Source organism: Pezoporus flaviventris, unplaced genomic scaffold (genome assembly GCF_033815535.1).
Source record: "Pezoporus flaviventris isolate CSIRO_AGI_PZ_B2104156 unplaced genomic scaffold, CSIRO_AGI_Pfla_v1 ptg000005l, whole genome shotgun sequence".
Lineage (NCBI taxonomy): Eukaryota > Metazoa > Chordata > Aves > Psittaciformes > Psittacidae > Pezoporus > Pezoporus flaviventris.
Window position 1 is genome coordinate 14,357,270 of NW_026892553.1, and position 22,016 is coordinate 14,379,285.

Consider the following 22,016-nt stretch of genomic DNA (forward strand, 5'->3'; position numbering starts at 1 on the left):
TTTGCAACGTATTTTGCAAAACTAATTATGAAATGGGCTGGAGCATTTATCAAAGTAAAAGCTTTCCAGTCACCTCTCAGTGATGCTGTATGATCTATACAGATCTGAACCACCGCAGTCTTCTCCAGAAACAGTGTTAGCCAAACTCATGTTTCCTGTGCACCAAGGACAATCATCATGGCCAATACACTGCAGTGTTTAAAGGCTCTGACTTTGCACATCAGAAGTAAAAAGAAGTTTCATCAATGTCCATCAGAGTGCAGAAACAGATGTTAAGACCTGGAACAATGATATCTATTGTGTTTGGATTCCACTTACAGGAAAAAAAAAAAAAAAGGCCTGGAAACTTCTACCCTGCTGCTGCCAGATGTGGAATACATTTTGTTAACAGTTTTAAAGTTCCCAAGGCACCAGCATTCCAGAGTTGTGTGTTTCAGCAGTTTTCATTTTCAGTTTAATGGAACTAACATTCAGGTACTCAGTTCAGACATCAATTGACTGGTTTCCAGACAACAGGACCTGGAAATCTAAATCCCTTACAAGGCTTGTTATGACAGGCACAGAATATCAGATTCCTCTTGATACACAGATAGAGCTGTTTTAAAAACTTGGAAATTAATACTGCTTGCTGTACAGCACACTAGTTTTTACTGCTTCCTCTGCCAGAGATGATTTAAATCTATCTCCAGGCAACTGGTCTACCAACTAAGCAACAAACTCATGCTACTTCCAGTCTCTTTAGCTCAGTGTAACTGACTGTTTTCTATAGGTGAAGGCATCAAGAGGAAGGTTAAGTAGTGCATGCACACCACATCTAACAGCTGAGTGATGAGCATTCTCTTGGAGGGAGAAAAGGAAATTGAACCCTAAACACTGATCACTAGACACCTCTTCTCTCTGGGCCTCGTTTCTAAGGTTAAGCAAACTCAGTTCTTCAAGTGGGAAAAATACCTACTTTCAGAAGAGCTCAAGGACTTGAGTGAGAAGTAAAAACCCACACACAGCCTCAACAGCTCCCTCCTGAACTACATGAGGCAGCTATTCATCAACACAAGGAGGCAGAGGTTTCAGTCTCATGCACTGCAGAAAAATATATCTGGCTCAGGGATCCACAACTTTTTGGCACTTAGGTCTTTTACAGGATCTAATGCTTACAAATCCTTTGGTGACTGTTCCTAGTCTGTAGTAAACATTAGTTACATACGTCAGCCATCTCTGAATAGACAAAAGGAAATATCTGTGCTAAAACTGTCAGGTTCAGCTCAGCTGTTTATCAAGAAAATGACCACAAAAAAGGGAAAAAAAAAGAAAAAAGGCCTGAGGTTCGAATTAACCTTCAGTTTGGGTCATAAAGCATAACTATATTCATCACCCTTTCTATGCAGTTTTCTGGCTTTCAAATATTTGCCTTTGATACATACATCCTAGCATTTAGCCTCAGTCCAGAGTAAAAGAGCATTTCCAGTGTTCTTATAATACTGTTTTAGTTAAAAAACTGCTTCTGCCTGACTGCAAGGGTCAAACCCTTACTAATACCAACACTGCCATATTTTACCAGTTGATTTTCATAATCCTCCCTCCTCAAAATAGCCAGGGTAAACCTTAAGTCATGACCTGTACAGAAGTCTCTCCTTAACCTCTCTCATTGACTCTCGTAGCAATTGTGCTAAGCAAGATCAACAAAATCACATCCTTCAAACTGGGTTTAGAAGCTTACTGAGAATTTCTGATATTCACACCCAAAGTTTTGTAAGCATGCAGAACTGGACATTAAGCATGCTGAGTAAACAGCAAGAGAAGAGTAAGTGCTACGCACTCTGGTTTGGGTGCCATTCCTTACCAAATGTGTTCCTTAACGAGGTAATTCAAATCAGTTACTGGTCCAAGGGAGCCATGAGTTGGCTGACAGTGGCATTTATTTTAAATCTTTTCTTCTCTGACACTCTTGGCATTCTTTTACTCTTGCCCTTTATAGGAAAATATAAACAAACCTCTTCACAACACTGCTGTAGTTGTATTACTTCTTCTAAAGTAATCTCCTATATGTGTACATCTTAGTTATATTTCTCTTGCTACAACAGTTTTCAAACTTTTACTTTCTGCACCAGCACTATGTGATTGAGGAGAGGAATATGTTATGTGGTCATTATAATAATTTTTACATCTTTCCTTAATCTCACCTCCATAAATTTCTCTGCATGCATTCCTTAGATAACTTGCTACAGTAAGACATGAGCTTATGCTGGAGAAGTTGTAATTACTTTCTACAGAAAACAGAATCTTCCTAGAACACCGCAGGTCATACATTTGCTAAAAAAGTAGATATTGCTCATGTTGTTTTGATATAAGAAAGAACAACTGAACATGAGCTCTAGACTAATAATTCCTCTAACTTCTAACCACCTCTCATACACATGACACTTGTGTGTAACAGATAGATTTACTCTTTTTTTTTCTGTTTTCTTCTTTTTAATACTAATTGCTGGGGGTGAGGAGGAAGGTAAGAAAATTAACATTTATTTGGACTTTCTTAATACATTGAGATATTTTTGTAAGCCTTCTGGCAGATGTTTGTTCCCATTATGAAATTTCTCTCATGTGAAATAGTTTATGAAAAAGGATGAGGCACTTTCCTAGCTTTCCACTGGTGCTCTTGGCAAAGCACAAGCTAAATTAGGCACTGATCCCTGGTGTGTAGCTCAAAAGCCCTGCAGAGCTATGTAGGATGGAGAAGTATGTTTTAGAATTTGCCTCAGATGTTCCAACACTCTTTGCTGCATGGCCCATTTATCTGCTCCTGAGGGAGTAGGGATCATTAATATGGAAACTAGATATTAAGCCAACATTCAAGCCACTATCTCCTAGGGAAGTGGATCTACAAAGCCATAGAGCTATGGCAGGGTTTTGCTATACAAACACCAAGGATGAACACAGAATACCAACTTCAGCTTTTCTCAATTCAAGTTTTCAGCAATGCCTGCACAACGTATAAGAAACATATACTCAGTCAGGTTCCTCCTTAAAGTAAGGTCTGCATGGTCAGCGCTTACTGTACAGGCAAGTTACCCCTCATGTTCTCAAGAGGTGAGATTTAACCTGCATTTGTGCTCTAGAATAAATTTGTGTAAGTACTTGGTGAAGATATTTGTTTGGTTGTAAGTTTCTGTCTTGCTTATCAAGATAAATTGCATTACCTTAATCCCTACAAGTCAAACTGTAGAAACTGTCATCTTCCATTTCTACCTTTCCTTGCAGCTGAAGAACAAACAGTATTTCCATACTGTGGAATGGATGGCAGCGTTTCATCTGACTTGTTGTTCGCATCCCAAGTGTACAAGCTATTTAGAAAATATTGGTTTTGTTATATGTATGTTTAATAAAGTTTTATAACACCAAAGACAGCTGTTTAAGAAAGATCTTTATTTAACAGAATTTCATCAGCTTCGTTTGTTTAGAAAGAGGAAAGCTATCCCACTCGTGTCAAAAGTGATCTGATCAATATTAGAAGAGAAGGTCACTTTTCAGACTCAGTATCACTAGCTCTGCTTTCTAATAATACCAGGATTTGCTATGAGTAAATAGCAGTTAAACCAAGCTTCTGTTATAAAATAAGATGATAAACTGCTATAAGTGCTACATAATGGGAGTCAAACAGAACAGAAAAAGAAATCTACAGATGGAGCAAGAGAAAACTAAATTAGATTCTAAGTACATCTCAGAGAAGTATTCAGAACCATCCATTATATGACAATATATTTGCAGAGGTAACCCTGAAGCTGTGCCTGCATTTCACAAGCAGTCCAGTGCACATTCAAAGTTTCAAAGAAACAGAATAAAAACAGGAAACAACAGAAAGACCTTAAACACCCAGAGCTCACTTGAATAGACTGAGAAGAGTAAACACAGATACAATCCAAATAACTGAGCAAACTGCATTCTACAAAGGGAGAGGTGTAGTTTAGAATCATCTGAAGGAAGAGAACCAATACCCACAAAAACCAAACCACACACAAACCACAAAGGCTAAAGCAAAAAGCAAAGACTCTAGAATAAGCTTCCAAAGTAAAACTGACTTTAAATGGTTAAAGTGTTTTTGGTCCTGTTGCTTAAAAAAAATAATCCTAATCTAGGTTCTGAATTAAAAGGAACATCTGCATTTATACAGATTATACTGTAAAGTGAAACAAAACTGCAAGATATTGAAAAACACTTTAAAAACAGTGAACTGTTCAATTAACAGGAAGTACAAACAGTTGTTTTGGCACTGTACTGGAAAGAAAGCTACAGATACACATTTTATTACCATGCTGATGCCCACACACGACATCCTAGTTAAACTGTCAAAATACAAAGTTTGCAGACCTACATACAAATGCAACAGGAAAGACTCAAGCCCCAAGTCTCCACTAGCCTTCCACCATTCTTTTAAGTATGGCTCCCAGGCCACCCTTTGCCACTTTCAGTGGCGTCAGTTCTTCTTTATTCTCAATGTGAATACTTGCACCATGAGACACCAGCAGCTTTGCCTCCTCCACTCTCTCTTCATCACAGGCTAAATGACTGTAATAAGAACAAGAAACCCACAGGCACTATTAAACAGTCCAATCTTATAAACAGCAATAATTTTGCCTTGTCAAAATGACAGCATGAATGTTGGGGGGACGTACATTCTACAACAAGATCACACACAACCAACTACCTACACAGCTTCCAAAGCTCGCTGTCCAGTCACTCTGTTGTCATTAAGCAACTCAAGAACGCTCCTCCTGCTATTGCCCTTGCAACATGATGACAATTCTTTAGATTAGGATTTGGCTCTATAGTCAGCAAAGGTAAGGAGCACATAATCCACAGTGAAACTGGAAAATAGTAACCTCTGAATTGAAAGGGATAAACCAAATTGTACAATGCTTAAAAATAATCTGAAGTAAAGAGTTACTGAAAATGCAGCAAACACTTTTTTCCATTTGGCATAGCATTTTGAGAATAAACACGTGTGTGCCAGGACAGTGCTGGGTTTATGTATGGGTGAAACATACTGCTTGAACTTATTCATAGAAAATCTTGGTTCTGCTGTAGATAAGACACAGTTTTGCCACCAACTTCAAAGCAGCTAAGGTTTTACCCTTACACTTACAAACTGATCTCTAAGGTAATATCAAACACTGAACTGATTATACTTATACTGCAACTTAGTTTCCTTAGAGAGGTGAATTAGTTCTTGCTTGACAGGACAGAGTAAGCCAGCCTGAACGACCCATTTCCCCCGATTTTGATGTCATTAGCTCGCTTTCTACCATCTAGTGGCCACCGAACATACTGCAAACCATTGCAGAATGTGATCTACGCTTTGTAAGTAGATGTAGGAACACTTATAAAGTATGTATGTACATACAGACCTAGACAAAATACTACGCATGATTTTCTCTAATCCTTTTAATTAAAAAGGGGTGTGAAGCAAGGGAGTATTTTGAGGCAACAAGAAACTTTAAAAAATACACTGAAGTAATGGAGTTTAATTTCATAGATTATACTGTATTCAACAAAATGAAAATTAAAGGTTACTTACAGAGGAGTATTCCCTTCAGAGTCCCGTATATTAACCGCTGCATTATGCTGCAGGAGGATCTGTACCATTTTTAGGTTTCCTTTGGCTGCTGCTCTGTGTAATGGGGTGGATTCAAAATGATCCCTTGCATCTGGATCAGCTCCATTCTTTAAAAGCATGATTGCAATCTGAATAACCAGAAAGAGAAAGGAAGGGGGAAGAAGGAGGTAAAGCTGATACAACTAAACACTTCCAAGAGCAACACCACCTCCAGCAGCACAAGCACACATACCTCCTGCTTATTTTTGGAGGCAGCATAATGCAGAGGCGTGCAGCCGTTCTGATTGAGAGCATTCACATTAGCACCCCTGGCAATGAGCGCTCGCACAATGTCATCACGGCCTGCCGAGGCAGCAATGTGTAAGGGCGTCCAACCAGCCTGCAGAGCAAGGGGAAAACACGTTATTCAAACCAGGAGTTTCAGGCAAAACCAAGACAAAGCATAGCCCAAATACTGACTCGACTACTCCCTAGTCATACTGCACGTCTTTGTAACTGTAAAGCTAAACATTACTGCTTATCATCAGAGAGACAAGTCTCACATCCTCTCACAAGGCAGCACTCGATACCTAACAAAAGCTGCCAACTAAAGAACAAAAATCACTTCTGTTACACATGGTGTCTTGCAGGGAACATCACTCCTGCAGAATTAATAGTAGTGGATTTTTAATAACAAATAAGAGTGGCAGAAAAGGGTGCCCAAAAGTTTCTGCAATCTTTTCTATATCCTACCCTCTAATTAAACTGACAGAACAGTTTACTTCTTTAAGGGTGATCTTTAGGATACTTCATAGCAAATGCAATTCTTTCAACCCTTTCTCAAGAACAGTATCAGACAATCTCCTTTACTGTGAAAGGAATTGAACCTGTGGAATCTCTGAACCCACTACATATGCTGTAATGCCTTCCCCAGTAATGAGAAATCTTCAGGGTACCTCATATGCTTTGGCACAACATATTTAAGAGGATCACACTGAAATAAAGGTAACAGGAAAACTCCCAACAAGCACCCAAACGCTGCTGGTTCTGCAACTTTGTGCATAAGAATTCTTCTAAAATTCCTTGATGATAAACAAGACTTGTTAAGTTTCATTTCCCCCATTCCACATAAACTATGAGGGTGGTTAGGCCCTGGCACAGGGTGCCCAGAGAAGCTGTGGCTGCCCCATCCCTGGCAGTGTTCAAGGCCAGGTTGGACACAGGGGCTTGGAGCAAGCTGCTCTAGTGGAAGGTGTCCCTGTCCGTGGCAGGGGTTGGAACTGGATGAGCTTTAAGGTCCAACCCAAACTATTCTATGACTCTATGAAGCAGTGAAAGACCTGCTTTCCTAGTGCACACACAGTAGTATGTGCTTTCTAAAACCTCCCAGACACCACAGTGGATACACCAACTGACTGAAGAGGGAGCAAACCAAGGAAGCGACCAGTGCCAGTCGCCACCGGGAGCTGCCTGAGGGTCTTCTGTGGCTGACACCGTGAAGGAAATGGTCTGGACAGAAGCTGCAGATCCCAGCTCTTCACGCCAGCCCAACTCCCTCAGGCTCCCGGCAGCAGCCGCACACCAGGGTCCAGCTCCGCCCAGGGGTGGGGGATCCCGCGGCACTCACATCGTCTTTGTCGCCCACAGGCACACCAAGGCCGAGGAGGAGGTCGGCCACGTCCGTGTGTCCTGCCGAGCAGGCCCAGTGCAGCGCGGTGCGGTTGTCCTGAGGGAGAGAAGGAGGGAGCGGCGGTGAGCGGGAAGGTGAGGAGCGGGGGGCGGCTGACAGGGGCCGCTCGGCACGGAGAGGCCCCGCAGGCCGCCGCTCTCGGCCCGGAGGGCAGGGAGGGCCGCTGCCGGCTGACCTGGTCGGTCTTGGTGGCCAGGGCCTTGTCGCGCAGCAGCTGGGCCCGCAGCTCCTCCAGGCACCCGGCGTAGGCCAGGTTACAGACCCCCACGTCAGACACTGCTCCCTCCATGCTCACCGCTGCCTCAGCCTGCCAACAGGGGCAGAGCCCCGGCTCCATCGCCGGCCAATCAGAACAGCGCCGGGGCTAGCCCAGCCAATCGCACCTACCACCCTGCTCCTCTCTCCCCTTGGCTCGTCGGGGCTGCTGGGATTTGAAGTCCAACAGGCGGGACGCTGCGCGCTGCCGAGGGCCGTCGGGACTACACCTCCCGGGGAGCCCCGCGCCTCGGCCGTGTTGTGACTCCGTGTCGGGGCGAGGAGGAGGATGGTGACAGCGGGAGGATGGAGTCAGGTGAGGGGCGGCGGCGGGAGGCCGCGGAGGCGGCGAGGGCTGAGCGGGGCGCGGGCCTGGCTGTTGTGGCGGCGGTTGGCGGGGCAGGGGTGCTGGAGAGGGGCCGGCCCGCGCCCCTGGGGCTGAGGGGCGAGGTGGGGGTCGATGCTCTCCGTCGTGAGGGGTTTGCCTGGCGGTGGGGGCCAGGGCCCCGCGGCAGCTCCCGGGGCGGGGGCACAGAGGGGTTCTGAGAGCTGCGGTGCGTTGGGACTCGGCCGGGGCGGCCCGAGGCCGGTGTTGCCGCTGGCAGCGGCGGGAGGGAGGACGGCTCTGCGGGGGTAGCTCTGCGGGCCTCGGCCGCTGGGTGTGCGGGACTGGGAAGAGAAACTACGGGAGTGCTGTCCCGACGGCCGTGGAGCCGGGACGCAGCCCCCTCCTCTGGGTTTGGAGAGGTGAGAGTCTGTCTGGGGTCAAACTCAGGCAGTTTATCCTGTAAGTGCAATGAGTGGGGACTTTCTGACGGAGAAGACAGAGCCCCGTGTCAGAAGTTCTGCTCTATAAAGTGTCTTAAAGAAGTTGATGGTGGTTTTGAATAGCTGCCTATGGTAACGTGCAGAGGAGCTGCATCTCCAGTGCTTGGTAGCCCCGACTTGGGGCACCAATAGGCTGCTGTAGCTCAGCTTCACCTCCGGTTGCTATAATACATGTTTTTACATTAAATATGTTGTGTACCTTTGCCTGCTGATTATTCATTCTTTATACTGTGTGTGTGTGCACTTAATGTGAAGAGTAATAAAACATAATGGTGTTTGCTTTCACCTTCTGATTTTGCAGCAGTATATCCCTTAAGTTTGTTATCAAAAAGAAAGGATTTTACATTAATTTTTACACTTGAAGGCCTGTTTCACTGTTCCAGAAAACCCTGCTTTAATGATCTAAAAATAAATAAATAAATGATTGAACTGTCTTCTTTTAGTAATGCTAATTATAATTTGTTATTTTGCACTAAATAGACCTAGTGTTGAAGAACAGCAGTAATACATTTTTTTGGCCTGATGTGTTTCAAATCTCCAGTTAGGAAAGTAAACCCCAGCCTTCCTAACACTTTTCACATGCTTCTCATTAAGCACAAGGCCATAATCACTCTCAGTGGCAGTTTTTGTACATCTAGGATCAAGCATGTGCACATACGCTGTGATGCCTGAATTGTTTTTTCCTTTCCTTGTTTCCTTGAATCCAGTCTTGCTCTCACTGAAGTCATCCTCAATTTCTGCTGCTGGCGTCAGTCAGATGTTTATAACCGAGGTGTCAGCCATGGTATTCTCTCAGCACTTGCTGAGGATTGAAATAAAAACCACCAAAGACATTGGATATTTCAGTGTCGGAACAGCTTGTCAAGGAAAAAAGACTTAAATACAACTGTCAGCGCTGCTCAGAAGACCCAAAGGCTACAGCTAGTTGTGTCTGAGAACCCAAAGTTTTGCATGAAAGAACAAAGGGATAAAATGGAATTTGAATTGTGTGTATTCCTGTTCAGTTTTGTCTAGGTATGAAAACCAGATCACTATACTGTCAGACTACTTAGAAGAATTTCCAGAAACTGATGAGCCAGTGTGGATTCTGGGAAGGCAACACCACCTAAACACAGGTATCTTTAGAATGAAAATTATCTGTAAAATCTATAGGGCATTCATAGACCCACATGCAGCAACAGCAGCTCCTGATTTCCTTACATTCTCTAAATGCCTCAAGAGAGTTTTTCTCCACCAACAAAAGCCAACTATAAGCAGCAGTATGCATTGTGTAATCAAACTGGAAGTTTACCAATGTACTTTCTACCATAATTCATGCAAAGAGATTGTACTTGTAGCAAACATTAGTTGGGTCACCTCTTGACATCAGATGCCTCAGAAATAGATAAAGGAATAAGTTTGGGAGAATGTTCAGTGTAACTAATGTTATTTTCTCTTGAGAGATGCTACCTGCAGCCTGTAACTTGCAACTGAGGTGGTATTTCAAAAGGATAATAATAATATATAAATCTATGTCCCATGCTGTATTTTGATGAAAATAAACTGATGACCTAAAAGTCATAGCAGATATTTGTATATCATATAAAACAAAGATTTCAGAAATGAGCTTTGCTCCTTGGAGAGCAGGCAGGGGCATCTCCTGTGTGGCATATTGGAGGCAGTGGCCATCGATGCAGGGCTGGTGTTCAGGACAGCCCAGGGCACCATGTACAGCCTCCATTGGCTGAAGGATGCCTTGGAAAGGCCACTGTGTCTGAGCCACAGCCCAGAGAAAATCCAGCAAATAAGGTTGTTAAGAGTTGTTCAGAGCCTTTGGGAGAATTGTGTAAGTGCATGTGTTTAAAAAAAAAAAAAATAATAAAAAAGAGAGATTTAATTACATTTCATATTATGAACCTTTTCTTAAAGAGGTTTTGTATTGGGTTTGAAGGTAATGCATAAATCCATGTTGGTTTGTGTGTAGAAATTCTTTGCCTTTCTGAACTTGCTTTACCAGTTCTTTCCTGAGGACGTAGTTCTCCCTAGTTGTTTCATTCAAGATGGACATAGTCATTCCAGACACCTTGGAAAACTTCATTGGCTAATATTTATTTCATCCTTAATAAGGTAATTTTAATTAGCAGTCTGCAAAAGCTCTCTCTGTTTAAACAGCCAAAAATAGTTTAAGGGTCTTATATGTGAAAGCTAGCAGGAGTCTTTCATGCAATCTATATATTGACTGTACAAGGAAATTATAATTTTTCAGGTTTAAAAATCCATTTTAATAATTTCTTTCCTCTTAAAAATATTCCAGACAAATCTAAGTTATTGTTGGATATAAGTGCTCGTCTCTGGTTTACATATAGAAGAAAGTTTTCGCCTATTGGTGAGTATGCAGCAGAGCAGCTGCTTTGTTAGAAATTAGTGATGTTACCATGGACTGAAATATTATTTTTACAGTATTTGAGCATCATTTTAACTGTTTATGTAAATAAAATACTAAAGCTATTAACAGCTCTGTTTACTTGCACGTGCAAGTCATCAGGTCTTCACATCTGTCTAGCAAGCAGTAAAGTTAGACATAGAATCATAGAATAGTTAGGGTTGGAAAGGACCTTAAGATCATATAGTTCCAACCAGCAATATGGAAAGAGAAGGTCTTGCTCAGTACCTTCCATCTATAGCACAGTTGTTGGAGATTTTGACTCTGAAATTTTCTGTGGTGCTGCATTCATTTTAAAGCCCATATTGATCATAATGAACTTTTTTAATAGGAGGCACTGGTCCTTCATCTGATGCTGGCTGGGGATGTATGCTGCGATGTGGGCAGATGATGCTGGCACAAGCACTGATCTGCAGACACTTAGGAAGAGGTGAGTACTATTGAGGAGTAAACTTTTCAGTTGTTTGAAGACTGTTTAGTTTTTGTTGTAGTTTTCCATACAAGCCCAAACCTAAATTTATTAATGAAACTTTATTTGATGTCCTGAGAGAAGCTACTAGTGAATTATTCTTCTCTGACAGGGCAAAATCATGCCATCCTTTAGCAGAGAAATAGAAACAGAGAGAGAATAGGGAATCCCACTGTTGTTGTTTTATAACTTTTTGAGGAATGCCTGAGCTGAGGACAAGGGAAAACCTGCTACCATGGGTCTGAGCTCTTGCCCTTCTCTTCATTGCTTACATAGCCACCAAATATTCACACACAGCAATAGACACCACACTACGTATTCCACAGACCACTCCCCCACCACCAACCTGAGGTCCAAACCCAAAGGAGAACCCAAGCAAGCTCTTAAGCCCATATCAGCACCTCACATCCCAGAATCATGGGTAAGTGTCGTAGGTCTATCTGGTCTGTGTGTAGGTGCTGTGTCAATTGGATTCTTACAGTTAGGTCTGTAATCCTCATGCTATTGTGCTGTGGTTTCTATGGCAGCATGCTTTGTGGATTTATCCACTTGAATAACTGAATACATAGAACACAGGTGCAAAGATTTAACTGAAGGAGGAGGCAAACAAACAAATTACCTGAGAAAAAACAGGCTATGAACCTGTAGTATGTAGCTACTTCATAGTGTCAGCCCTATGTAAGTGCTTCTCCGTCAGTAAATGGGAGGTAACTACCTTATGTTGGAAGGAGGAGCACAGGTGGCAAAGCTATGTGATGAAAGATGTGGGAGATGGCCAGCGTTATTTGGACTTTGCCTTATGGATCTGATACCACTATCTTACAAATGCTTATGTTATGCTTATGAATCTAATAAAATCTAAATGGAGCATGTTGTTTTTCCAGCGCTCACAGAAGTTCGCATCCAGCAATAGCTCTCTTCTCTGCAGTGTTCACTCAGAACATACTTGCAGTTGACATTTTTATTTTATTTTCCCAGTTTTCACAATCTAGCCTGTGATGATAAGGGCAGTTTAATAATAAATGACAAGATGTGACTTCTAGGGATTCTAAACAAAATGTAGAGATGGAGTCTACATTAGTCTTTTAATATCTCATTGTATGACTTTGTAGTAGCTAAAAACTTGATCAGGATGATGGGCAACATTATTTTTTAATCTGTATGACTTTTTTTTTTTCCTGTAAGATTGGCAATGGGAAAAACACAAAAAACAACCAGAAGAATATCATAGAATCTTACGGTGCTTTCTAGATAGAAAAGATTGTTGCTATTCCATCCACCAAATGGGTAAGAACACCTTTTCTTTTTTCCCATTGAAATGCCTGTGTTGAAACTTTCTAATTGAAAATGTTAATTCAAAACTTTAAAAAGGTGATTATGAAGACAGTGTACATGTTTATATATAAATAAAAATCCATGTAAATGGGTGCAAAGTATAATGATTCAGAAATGTTATTCGCTGAGACCTAAGTAAATCTGTATACAACAGTCTGGCTCTTGCTAAAGTATGTGAGCCTCAGGTACTAGAGATGGTAGTATTAAAATAGACAGTCACAATGCTTATTGCTGTAATTTCTAATAAAGGACACTAATATTTGTAATTCTTATTACAGTTTATAATTTCTGTAAAGGAGCTAGCAGACATTAATATTTGAAAAGAGCATAGACTGAGAAAATAATTGCTGCTAAAAACAGTTTGCAATTACTCTAGAATGTATGTCAAAATATCAGTAGGTCATGCTGTTTAACAGAGATTGTGACCAGACTGTCTGTGGTCTTTTTTTTCTGTTCTATGTGTGTTTTCCTCATAAAAAACAGCGCAGATGGGTGTTGGAGAGGGGAAATCAATTGGAGAATGGTTTGGACCAAATACAGTTGCTCAAGTCCTGAAGTAAGTCAGCTTGTGCTAGCTCATTCAGAATGTATTCCCCCACTTAGCATCAGCTCTGCTCAGAGACCAAGATGAGGCCCAAGATACAGTTTTAAAGGCTGATGCCCCTCTTGCAGAACAAGGAGTATATATGCCATGTGTCTGCAAGTACAGTGCAGACCATGGTGCTGTAGCCTTCTGGGTAGGTACTGAGTTGGGATTGGGTGAGTTCTAAGTTTTAATGCACCAAAAGCCTGTGGAAGACCTGCAGAAAGGTCTCTGCTGCCATGCTGTTGACATGCCCTAGACAGTAAGCACCACAGACAGGTATTCCCTGCTGCATAGTGGCACAGCTTTGACAGGTCAAGAGTGCCACCATGCAGGTTATACTGTAGTGGTATGTGAAGCCATCATCAGTAAGCATCAGTGAACATCAGTGAAGCCATCCAGGCCAAGAGGCAACTGAACTGCAATTCCCTACTGCTGTATAAAGCATGGTCAGCTCCTCCTAGTTCTGAAACCACGCTTAAAAAGTTGGCTTGCTGTGTTTCTGAAGGATAGGTGGATGTGCCAAATCTCCAGTGGAGGCTAGACTGCAGGTCCCGAGTGCTCAGCAACAATTCATTGCAGTCTTAGGACAGAAACATTCTGCAGAGAGAGAGGAGCTAAAGCATGCCATGGCCCTCAGCTCTTTTCACTTACAGATTCTTCTTGTCTTAGTGCTAAAATGCAGGTTTTTCTGGCTTATTTTAGACAGCTGACTTTGCCTGTGCAATGTAAGAGTGTAACTTGCTTTATCAAAGTCTTGGATTTTACACAAATGGACAGAAACCTGTGTGCTGAAATGCTTCCCTCCTAACTTTTTGGTGCTGAAAACCCTTAGCTGGTCTAGCTTTTGACACCACAATTCTGCTGTCTGCATGTGCACAGAAATAATTCTACTGAATTTAGTGCAACTTCTTAAGCAAAAAGTAATATGCAGAACTGGCACAGGAATTGTTTCCTTTCTAAACAGTGCCAGGCACAATGGGCAAGATCCCACTGCTGGGGCTGTTAAAAAGTAATAAACCTTATTATGTGGTTAAGCTATTACTATTGCTGCATTTGGCAAAAGGACAAAACAGTTTTCACATGGTACAGAGTGTGCTTTTCCTGGTACCACTCAGTATTTACTTTTCTAAATGTGTTAAACATGCAAAGTTACCTTTTTATTACATGGAATTTTCAAAAACAATCCAATAAATGTGTTCTTCCAAAGAACCAGTTTAATGTTTTTACTCAAGAACTATCTAATTGTTCTGAATCAAAAGTTACCCTCATGGTCCTATTATTTTATATTAATTATTACTTCAATGTTTTCTAGGAAGCTTGCTTTATTTGATGAATGGAATTCATTAGCGGTTTATGTATCTATGGACAATACTGTGGTCATTGAAGACATCAGTAAGTGAAACAAAAGTTTTTCTAAGTCTACTTTAGCATCTTAGCAAATATTAGGGAGAAGAATAGCTCAAACTGATTGCAAATTTAAGTGTTTTGGGAAACTTGGTTTTGTCACTATTAACAGTTGGACTCGGATCTTACAGGTCTTTTCCAACCTAAATTATTCTGTGATTAATTTTCTGGTTACAGTTTTTGATTGAACTCCACTTTCTGGAATGTATCTAAATATGACCAAAATACCTTGGGGCCATCCCTACTTGTTCCCAAGGAAAGAAAAGAAATGAAAGAAATACAAACTCAGGCTTTGGGTGTCCAAAACTCGAGCTAGCACAGCATGATGCCATGGTGGCCAACTTACAGACCATGCAGGTTGGAGGACAATGGATTTTAGTCTGTGCTATCTAAACTCCTACCCCAGAAATGGAATGAAGTTGCATGTAGAAATACAGACTATTGTTTTTAATACAGAGTTTGCCAAAGAGAAACCAGGGCAGATCCTAGAGAAACACAAATGGCCAGGCTTAATTTTCAGTTGTAAGAAGGGTGGGTTTACAAGTGGTATTTACCCACAGCCTATTTCTACTTTAGTCCCTACTTCTGCTTACTTTATGTTTACATCACTGGGAGGACAGAGTTCCCTGAAGAGTTTCTAATGTTGTCATCTGTCATTTCATTTCCCAGTCAAAGCTTGACAGTATTAATAATTATAGCGGTAAATGTAACTTGTCTTAAATGTTCATTCCCCAGTCATTTATCTCATGTCTCACTGATGTGCCAGCACACACTCTGTCTGCTGGAATTACTGTTACTAAATAGTGATGATTTCCATGCCCTGCTCCTTTTGTCTTAAAACAAGAGCTCTGTAAAGATGTTTGGGAAAGTGTCTCAATTCATGATTGAGAGGAAGATCTGCTCTGTGTTCCTTTGTGCATTCATTGATTTCTGCTTTTATTCCCACAGAGAAAATGTGCTGGTCCCCTCCACAGGGCAGCAGCACAGCCCACAGCACTGCATATCTGCACAGGGGTGCTCTGGGCCGAAACAAGAACACAGCAGGATTCTGTACAGGCTGGAAACCCCTCTTGCTTATCATACCTCTGCGGCTAGGGATAAATCACATAAATCCAGTATATATTGATGCGTTTAAAGTAAGTTGAGGGTTTTTTTTCTTTAGTTGTTTGTTATTGTGAAATAAGTTGAGGTATCTGTTATATCAGTACCGATTTCATTTTTATTCCCTTCAAATGCCTAGGAATGCTTTAAGATGCCACAGTCCTTGGGAGCATTAGGAGGGAAACCAAATAACGCCTATTATTTCATAGGATTTCTAGGTAAGGCAAAAAGCAACTTGTTCCAAATATGCACAGGTTCTAAAGAGAAAGGAGGTTTTTGGAAGGGGAAATAGTAAGCAGTTTAAGCATGAGAATAGAGTAGAAGAAATGAAGAAAAATATCTCAAAAACTTCAGGAACAGTATGGTATCACCCCTATAAAAATGGAAAAGTAGCAGCAAAACTTGATGTAAAATTAAATAATGATACAAGCAAGAACACCACACTGAGAAAAGTTTATAGCATTTGACAAGTGCCAAATGTCATGACTGCAAAAATACTGTTTTCCCTAATCTAATACTTCCTAATGAAGGGTGTCTTGTTTTATTCATTTGCTTCTTGTATTTCAAACTCTTTCTGACAGCAGAATCTTTTTTCACCTTCTTCCATGTATTCCTTTAAATTAAAGCAATAGTTAATACCAGATTCAGTCTTTTAGATTGCACCCCATATATAGCCATAATTTTATGGCTATTTTGTTCTTCGTTTTGTGAAACCCGAACTCTTTTAAAAAGTCAGATGTCCTTGTTCCAATTTCTGAGTGAATGCCTAATGGGATTACAGATTGCATTTGTAGTCATTCCATAATTTTTGATCTGTGGAATGTTTTGGGATTACAGTGTTTGAGATTTTTAAAAAGTGTATCAGACCTCACATAGAAGGGGGAAAGTATGTGACAAAGGTAGAACAAACCAGCCAAAAAATCTACCTTAGCAGGTCACAATAGAAGATTATACTAAATTCCCTAGGGGAAACTCTTGTACATGTCCTTCTGAATCACTTAAAGACTCTCTAGCTGGAAAGACAACATATGGACCGTGATGATAATTAATTCCCGTTCTACATGTCTGGATGAAACAAGTGCTTATTGAAGCCTCTTGCTTATTATCAACCTGTGGATTTTACCCCTACAGGCAATGAGCTGATCTATTTGGACCCTCACACCACTCAAAGTTTTGTAGATTCAGAAGAGAATGGCACAGTTGATGACGAGAGCTTCCACTGCCAGCAAGCCCCACACAGAATGAAGATTATGAATTTGGACCCTTCAGTAGCTTTAGTAGGTGTTAGGGATGTACTAATGCATGTATGTACAGATGCATGTACTTATTTCAAAGTAATACCTCTGTGTATCAATAAAGGCATTTCCTTGAGCAGAATCAGGATCACAGGGCAGTATTCTGTGTTCTAAAAATCAGGACATGGTAGTTTATATATTAACTGCCTAGGATGCATTAATCTCAGGTCAAGCAGGGAACTGACTGTTTATATCCAGGGAGCTAATTAACCTTCTTTAATGAGCAGCATTTACTGTTTGCAAAAAAGTATTTTGAAGGTCAAAGTAAGGAACTGAATCAGGTTTCTTTATTTTATTCCATCACTACCATATATATATGGTCATTCTGGGAAAGTTACTTACTTAAGCTTAATTTATTTTATATAATTTACAAATCTTTAAATGGAATTAATTTGTAGAAGTTATCCAGTATACATCACAAGAACGCTATGGTAGTTGCAGGAATTAAATCTGATGCCATGCTCATGTCCTTTGGTTGGGTGGAGGGTGGTTGTCACTTGAGACATACATTTCTAAAGCTTTATACAAGGCATAAAGGTACCACAGCATCCTTTGCTCATTGCCATCCTGTTATTATTTGATACCACTACTGTATGTATTTTTTCCTTAGGGCTTCTTTTGCAAAGAAGAATGTGATTTTGATAACTGGTGTAGTCTTGTACAAAAGGTAATAATACTCTCTTGAGTTCCTCTGTGCAAAATAACTCACAATGTTTTAATGGCAATTCCCATTGCATCTTTCCCTGTGTACAAAGTAAATGAGCCAGAGAAGGATGCATTACTGTATCAGGGCAAGCCAGTACTACTGAAGTACTGATGGGAGCTTGCTGAACATTCTGACAACCATCAACCCTGCCACTAGAAGAACAAGTGTAACTATATACCCTTATATACCCTTAAAAGTTAGTCTTTTTTTTTTTTCATGCTACTTTGTTACCGTCTGAAACTTAGTCACTGACTGAGCAATAGATGTTCAAACTAAGTATCAGCTGCCAAGCTGAAGCAGTTTCTTTGTTTGTTTCCTGGTCCTTCTTTATTGTTTAACATAATATTTTATTACATGTTCTAATTATGACTTAGTCCCTGGTACCACAGCAGGGCTGACTCTGTTAAGTGCTGCATCCCTCCAGCTCCTGCTGAGCTGTGGGACACAAAAGGCACTTGCTGCCCCAGGGCAGGACATTTCTGCACTCAGTTGGTATGCTGAACAGCAGAAGTATGAATGTAACACCAGCCTTGAAAGGCATTTATTGATTAAAAAAAAAGAGGCTAATGGAAGCAGTTTGCGAATAACTGAAATACAGGATATGATATAGCTTACCTGATTGAAGAGGAGTGAAATTTGGCTTCCTTAATAACTTGTTTCTCCTGATCAGAACTTGTCCTTCAAATCTGTTGTTTTTTTCTTTTTTTTTAATAAATTTGTCTTTTGTTCCCATTGATCAACAGAAAGCTTGAACACAGATTGATCCATGCAAGTCATTTTCTTTTAAAAGGCAGAAAATACTGCTTGCTCTTCCTGTCTGTTTGCTACTTGTAAACAAAATTATAGGTGTATGGATACCAGAGCTCAGCAGAACACACTGAAAACTTGTAGGGCAGATTATCTGTCTTCTAGGTGTGTTTTCAGCTAGGAAAATGTTAGAGATCAGAGAAGCAGTGATTTGTAATGAGATGTGCTTGTTTTTCTCTGAATGTCTTCATGAAGCCTTTGGATTTTGAGAGACATAATAGTTACAAATGTTTTTAATCAGACATTTTTGTGTATGAAGGTTCTCTTGAGGCATCTTTATAATGAAAGTATTCTATCCTCAGGAGATTCTAAAGCAACAGAGTCTAAGGATGTTCGAGCTGGTCCAGAAGCATCCACCACACTGGCCTCCTTTCGTGCCACCAAGCAAGCCGGAGGTGACGACCACAGGAGCAGGTGCAGTACTGACTGAAAGCAGTGTGGCAGAGCCTTCCTCCTTGTCAAAAAGAGCAGTCAGCACAGGAGCAGCAACTGCACTTTCCTAGGGGCAAAGTATCCGCCACATGATGAACCTCTTTATTCTTACAGAATATCAGCTCTGTATCCAGTCAGGCCACATACAATTGCTAGCACAGAGATATATATGCATGTTTTCTTAATATTGCAAAATACTTTGAAGGACACATATCAGAAAAGCGGGGTTTGGTGGGTTTTTTATGTTTGCTTGGAGTTTTGTCTGTTTTGGGGGGAGTGGGGTTTTGGGTTTTTTTTTTAGTAAACAAAATCAGGCATGTCTTTAGAGTCTAAGTAGTTAAATCTTTTGTATGTTTTCCAGAACTCATTGAATCTACTGACAAGCTATTTGAATTGGAAGAAGAATTTGAAATCCTGAGTGTATGAGGGAAACTGTGGTGACCCTTCTGAGTATTGAACGTATTGCTAATATTATTGCATTGACTTAAATCAAACAGCCATGTTAGCCCCAAAGTGCCTGAAATGACAGAAAACAGAGCACAAAAATGCGGTAGTGTCCAAAACTCCAACAGCGACAGTTCCTTCTGTCAGAGAGCTTCCCCAGATGGAAAAGCAGTAGAAGATCTCATAGTAAGAGCCTTAAAGGGAACTTCTTTTTAATGTGTGTCTTTTCTGAAGACAGACTGTCGAGATTAAGGTAAAAATAAGTCTGTGGGCTGTGTGTCTGGAGAAAGGAATAACTCAAAATGGGTATTTCTTGCTCTCGTATAATGCAATAGTTTAGTTCTTAGAGCAAAACAGTCTCCAGTTAAGGAGGATGTTTCCTTCCGTCCCCTCCTGTGGGCTGCATCGTTGGAAAAAATACATTGTCTTGTTTAAAAGATCGACTGGATCAGAAGAAAACCATTTCCTTGTTAAATATTTTAACATGTATTTGAGCAACCACACTTTATTACAAAAATGTTTCTGTGAAAGGAACTATGTCTAACGTATATGTTTTGCAATAGCCTTCCTGTTTCTGGGAAACCTCAAGAGGAACAGGAGCCTCAAATATATGATATCGATCACAACCACTGTTAGAGTTATGATATATTTCACCTTGACCTTAAAACTCAAATCATTAAAACTTAGGCTGACTTTTCTTTTGGAGCTAAAATGAGTCAAAGGTGGTATAACTGTACCTTATTTATTATAAAAAAGATTTACACAAGTTTCTCTGTTACAGCACTTTATCTGTGCATCTAATAAATTTCTTAAGCTTTTCATAGGTTGTATGCTGCTATATTTTCTTAATTTGTTTGTGTGAACTAAATGCAAACCAGGTTATTTTAAAACTTATAGGCATATGCAAATTACTTAATTGTTGTTTTCTGACTTGTTGCCTTTTGAAATCTGTTTTGGTAGAAGTGCCTTAATTCTGCAGGTTTATCAGAACAGCCTATGCAGTTTGGGTCCTAAGGCAGAGTGTCTCTCTAGCAGCCATAAGAAAACCAGCTCAGAATAATTAAAGGCAAAGATCTTTTAATCCATTCTAAAGTTCATTTTTACTATCAGAGAGTCCCCGTGATTGTCATTCTGTCGCAGTGTTACGGATGTGAATCAGTTTCATCTTCACCAATAAATGACAATACAGAGAATCACCAGATGCTGTCGCCTCTCACTTGCACTTTGTGAGCGGGGCCAGAGTGATTTCCAAGAGAACAGAGCATGTTCCATTGTTCTTGCCTTCAGTGTTTATTAACCACAGTGTGGAAACCATACATGTAGAAAAAATACCGTTTTCTTCCCCTCTCCGTGGGTTAGCTGCAAAGTACTACTATTTAATACATGAACTTACCATTCATGTAACAGTAATTGTAGCCCTCTGCTCCTACAGATGAAAATGAAGCCCTTGTTCTGAAATGTTCCGTGACTGCTATAAAATGAAAGCACCTAAGTTAACAAAGTAAAAGTAATAATAATAAAATCAGTGGAGTGCAATTACTCTGTATGCAGCTCTCAGCTATTACCTAATGCTTTTCAGAGAGGAGGTCATGCTCCAGCCAATCTCCTGAAGTATTCCTGATGGGGTAAAAAAGGGCTGGTGACTGGAATTCCCACCCCATGTACCTGAACAGCTTGTGTGGGAGAAGGCTAGGCTTGTGGGACCTTGCTGGTGGAGCCAGGTTATCCTCACAATGGAAGCCATTCCCCTAAAGATAGTGGTAGTTAAAATGCTAAGGCTCTGGTCCTAGACAAAAAATTAGTTGTATCTGCATATGTTCATGCTCAAAAATAGAACCAAGTCCCTGCAGCACCTGATGCCTCTTTTTACAGCCCTGTGGCTGGAAAGTTGTCATTTGCCAGTTATTTGCAGATTTGCATAAAGTAATGAGCCCCACTGTGGGCATACTGAGATCTAATGTCGCCTTTGCATCACGCGGTATGTAAATACAACAGGATCTGTCTGCGAAGGGCCAGCTAAGGAGCAGATTGGATATTCTGCACGAAAGGATTGCTACTCAGGGACGTTAAATGCCTTAAAGATACTTGCAAAGCACATCCAAAGCAGTTGCTGATCTCTATTCGAAGGAAGTTAAACGCAGGGACAGGACGGGGGAACGGCTTTAACCTGCCAGAGGGGAGGTTGAGATGAGCATCAAGTTCTTCCCTGTGAGAGTGAAGCTCAGAGAAGCTGTGGCCGCCCCATCCCTGGCAGTGTTCAAGCCCAGGTTGGACGGGGCTTGGAGCAAGCTGCTCTAGTGGAACGTGTCCCTGTCCGTGGAAGTGGATGAGCTTTAGGTCCCTTCCAACCCAGCCCATCCCACAGCTGTGTGGCTCTCACCGCCCGCCGGCCGTTGCGGTGGCGGCTCCTGTCCCGCTCCCTGCACCGCGGTGCGGGCGGGTCTCGCCGGTGCCCATCGCTGCCCCGGGGGCAGCAGCCGCGGGCACGGTGACACCGGGCGCCGCCCCTGGCGGGAGCTGCCGTGCCCGCGGCCGAGCCCCGCGCCCCACTGCGAGCGCGCCGCGCGCTCCCCGCCGCGCACAGGCGCGCGGGCAGGCTGAGGGCAGCGGCCTCGCGCGGCGGGTGCGCCTGCTCGGCGCGCGGGGCGCGCGGTG

The 22,016-nt window shown here is 41.6% G+C and overlaps 2 protein-coding genes across 4 annotated transcripts in view; one reads left to right on the top strand and one right to left on the bottom strand.

Annotated features, from left to right (window-relative positions):
• The window catches only part of PSMD10 (proteasome 26S subunit, non-ATPase 10), a 53,906-nt gene extending 46,304 nt beyond the window's left edge, over window positions 1–7,602 (bottom strand). Inside the window, exons 1-5 of one of the 3 annotated variants that reach the window (XM_061446135.1) lie at window positions 7,453–7,602; window positions 7,215–7,313; window positions 5,841–5,987; window positions 5,570–5,736; window positions 2,475–3,338 (exon numbers count right to left, since the gene is read on the bottom strand). In XM_061446135.1, the coding sequence (XP_061302119.1) occupies window positions 3,227–3,338; window positions 5,570–5,736; window positions 5,841–5,987; window positions 7,215–7,313; window positions 7,453–7,566 (639 nt within the window). In that variant the 5' untranslated portion in view covers window positions 7,567–7,602 and the 3' untranslated portion in view covers window positions 2,475–3,226. Of the gene's footprint in view, window positions 1–2,474; window positions 3,339–4,208; window positions 4,561–5,569; window positions 5,737–5,840; window positions 5,988–7,214; window positions 7,314–7,452 lie in introns of those variants that run through there. The other 2 variants (XM_061446134.1, XM_061446136.1) reach the window with 2 other exon arrangements.
• A 93-nt stretch (window positions 7,603–7,695) lies between these two features.
• On the top strand, window positions 7,696–20,557 carry ATG4A (autophagy related 4A cysteine peptidase). The gene is made up of 13 exons (XM_061446132.1): window positions 7,696–7,848; window positions 9,365–9,475; window positions 10,654–10,725; window positions 11,114–11,212; window positions 12,437–12,538; window positions 13,070–13,142; window positions 14,485–14,564; window positions 15,525–15,712; window positions 15,817–15,895; window positions 16,809–16,954; window positions 17,583–17,639; window positions 18,788–18,899; window positions 19,279–20,557. The coding sequence occupies exons 1-13, from the start codon at window positions 7,839–7,841 to the stop codon at window positions 19,341–19,343; spliced, it is 1,194 nt and encodes a 397-aa protein (XP_061302116.1). The 5' UTR covers window positions 7,696–7,838; the 3' UTR covers window positions 19,344–20,557.
• Window positions 20,558–22,016: the final 1,459 nt, after the last annotated feature.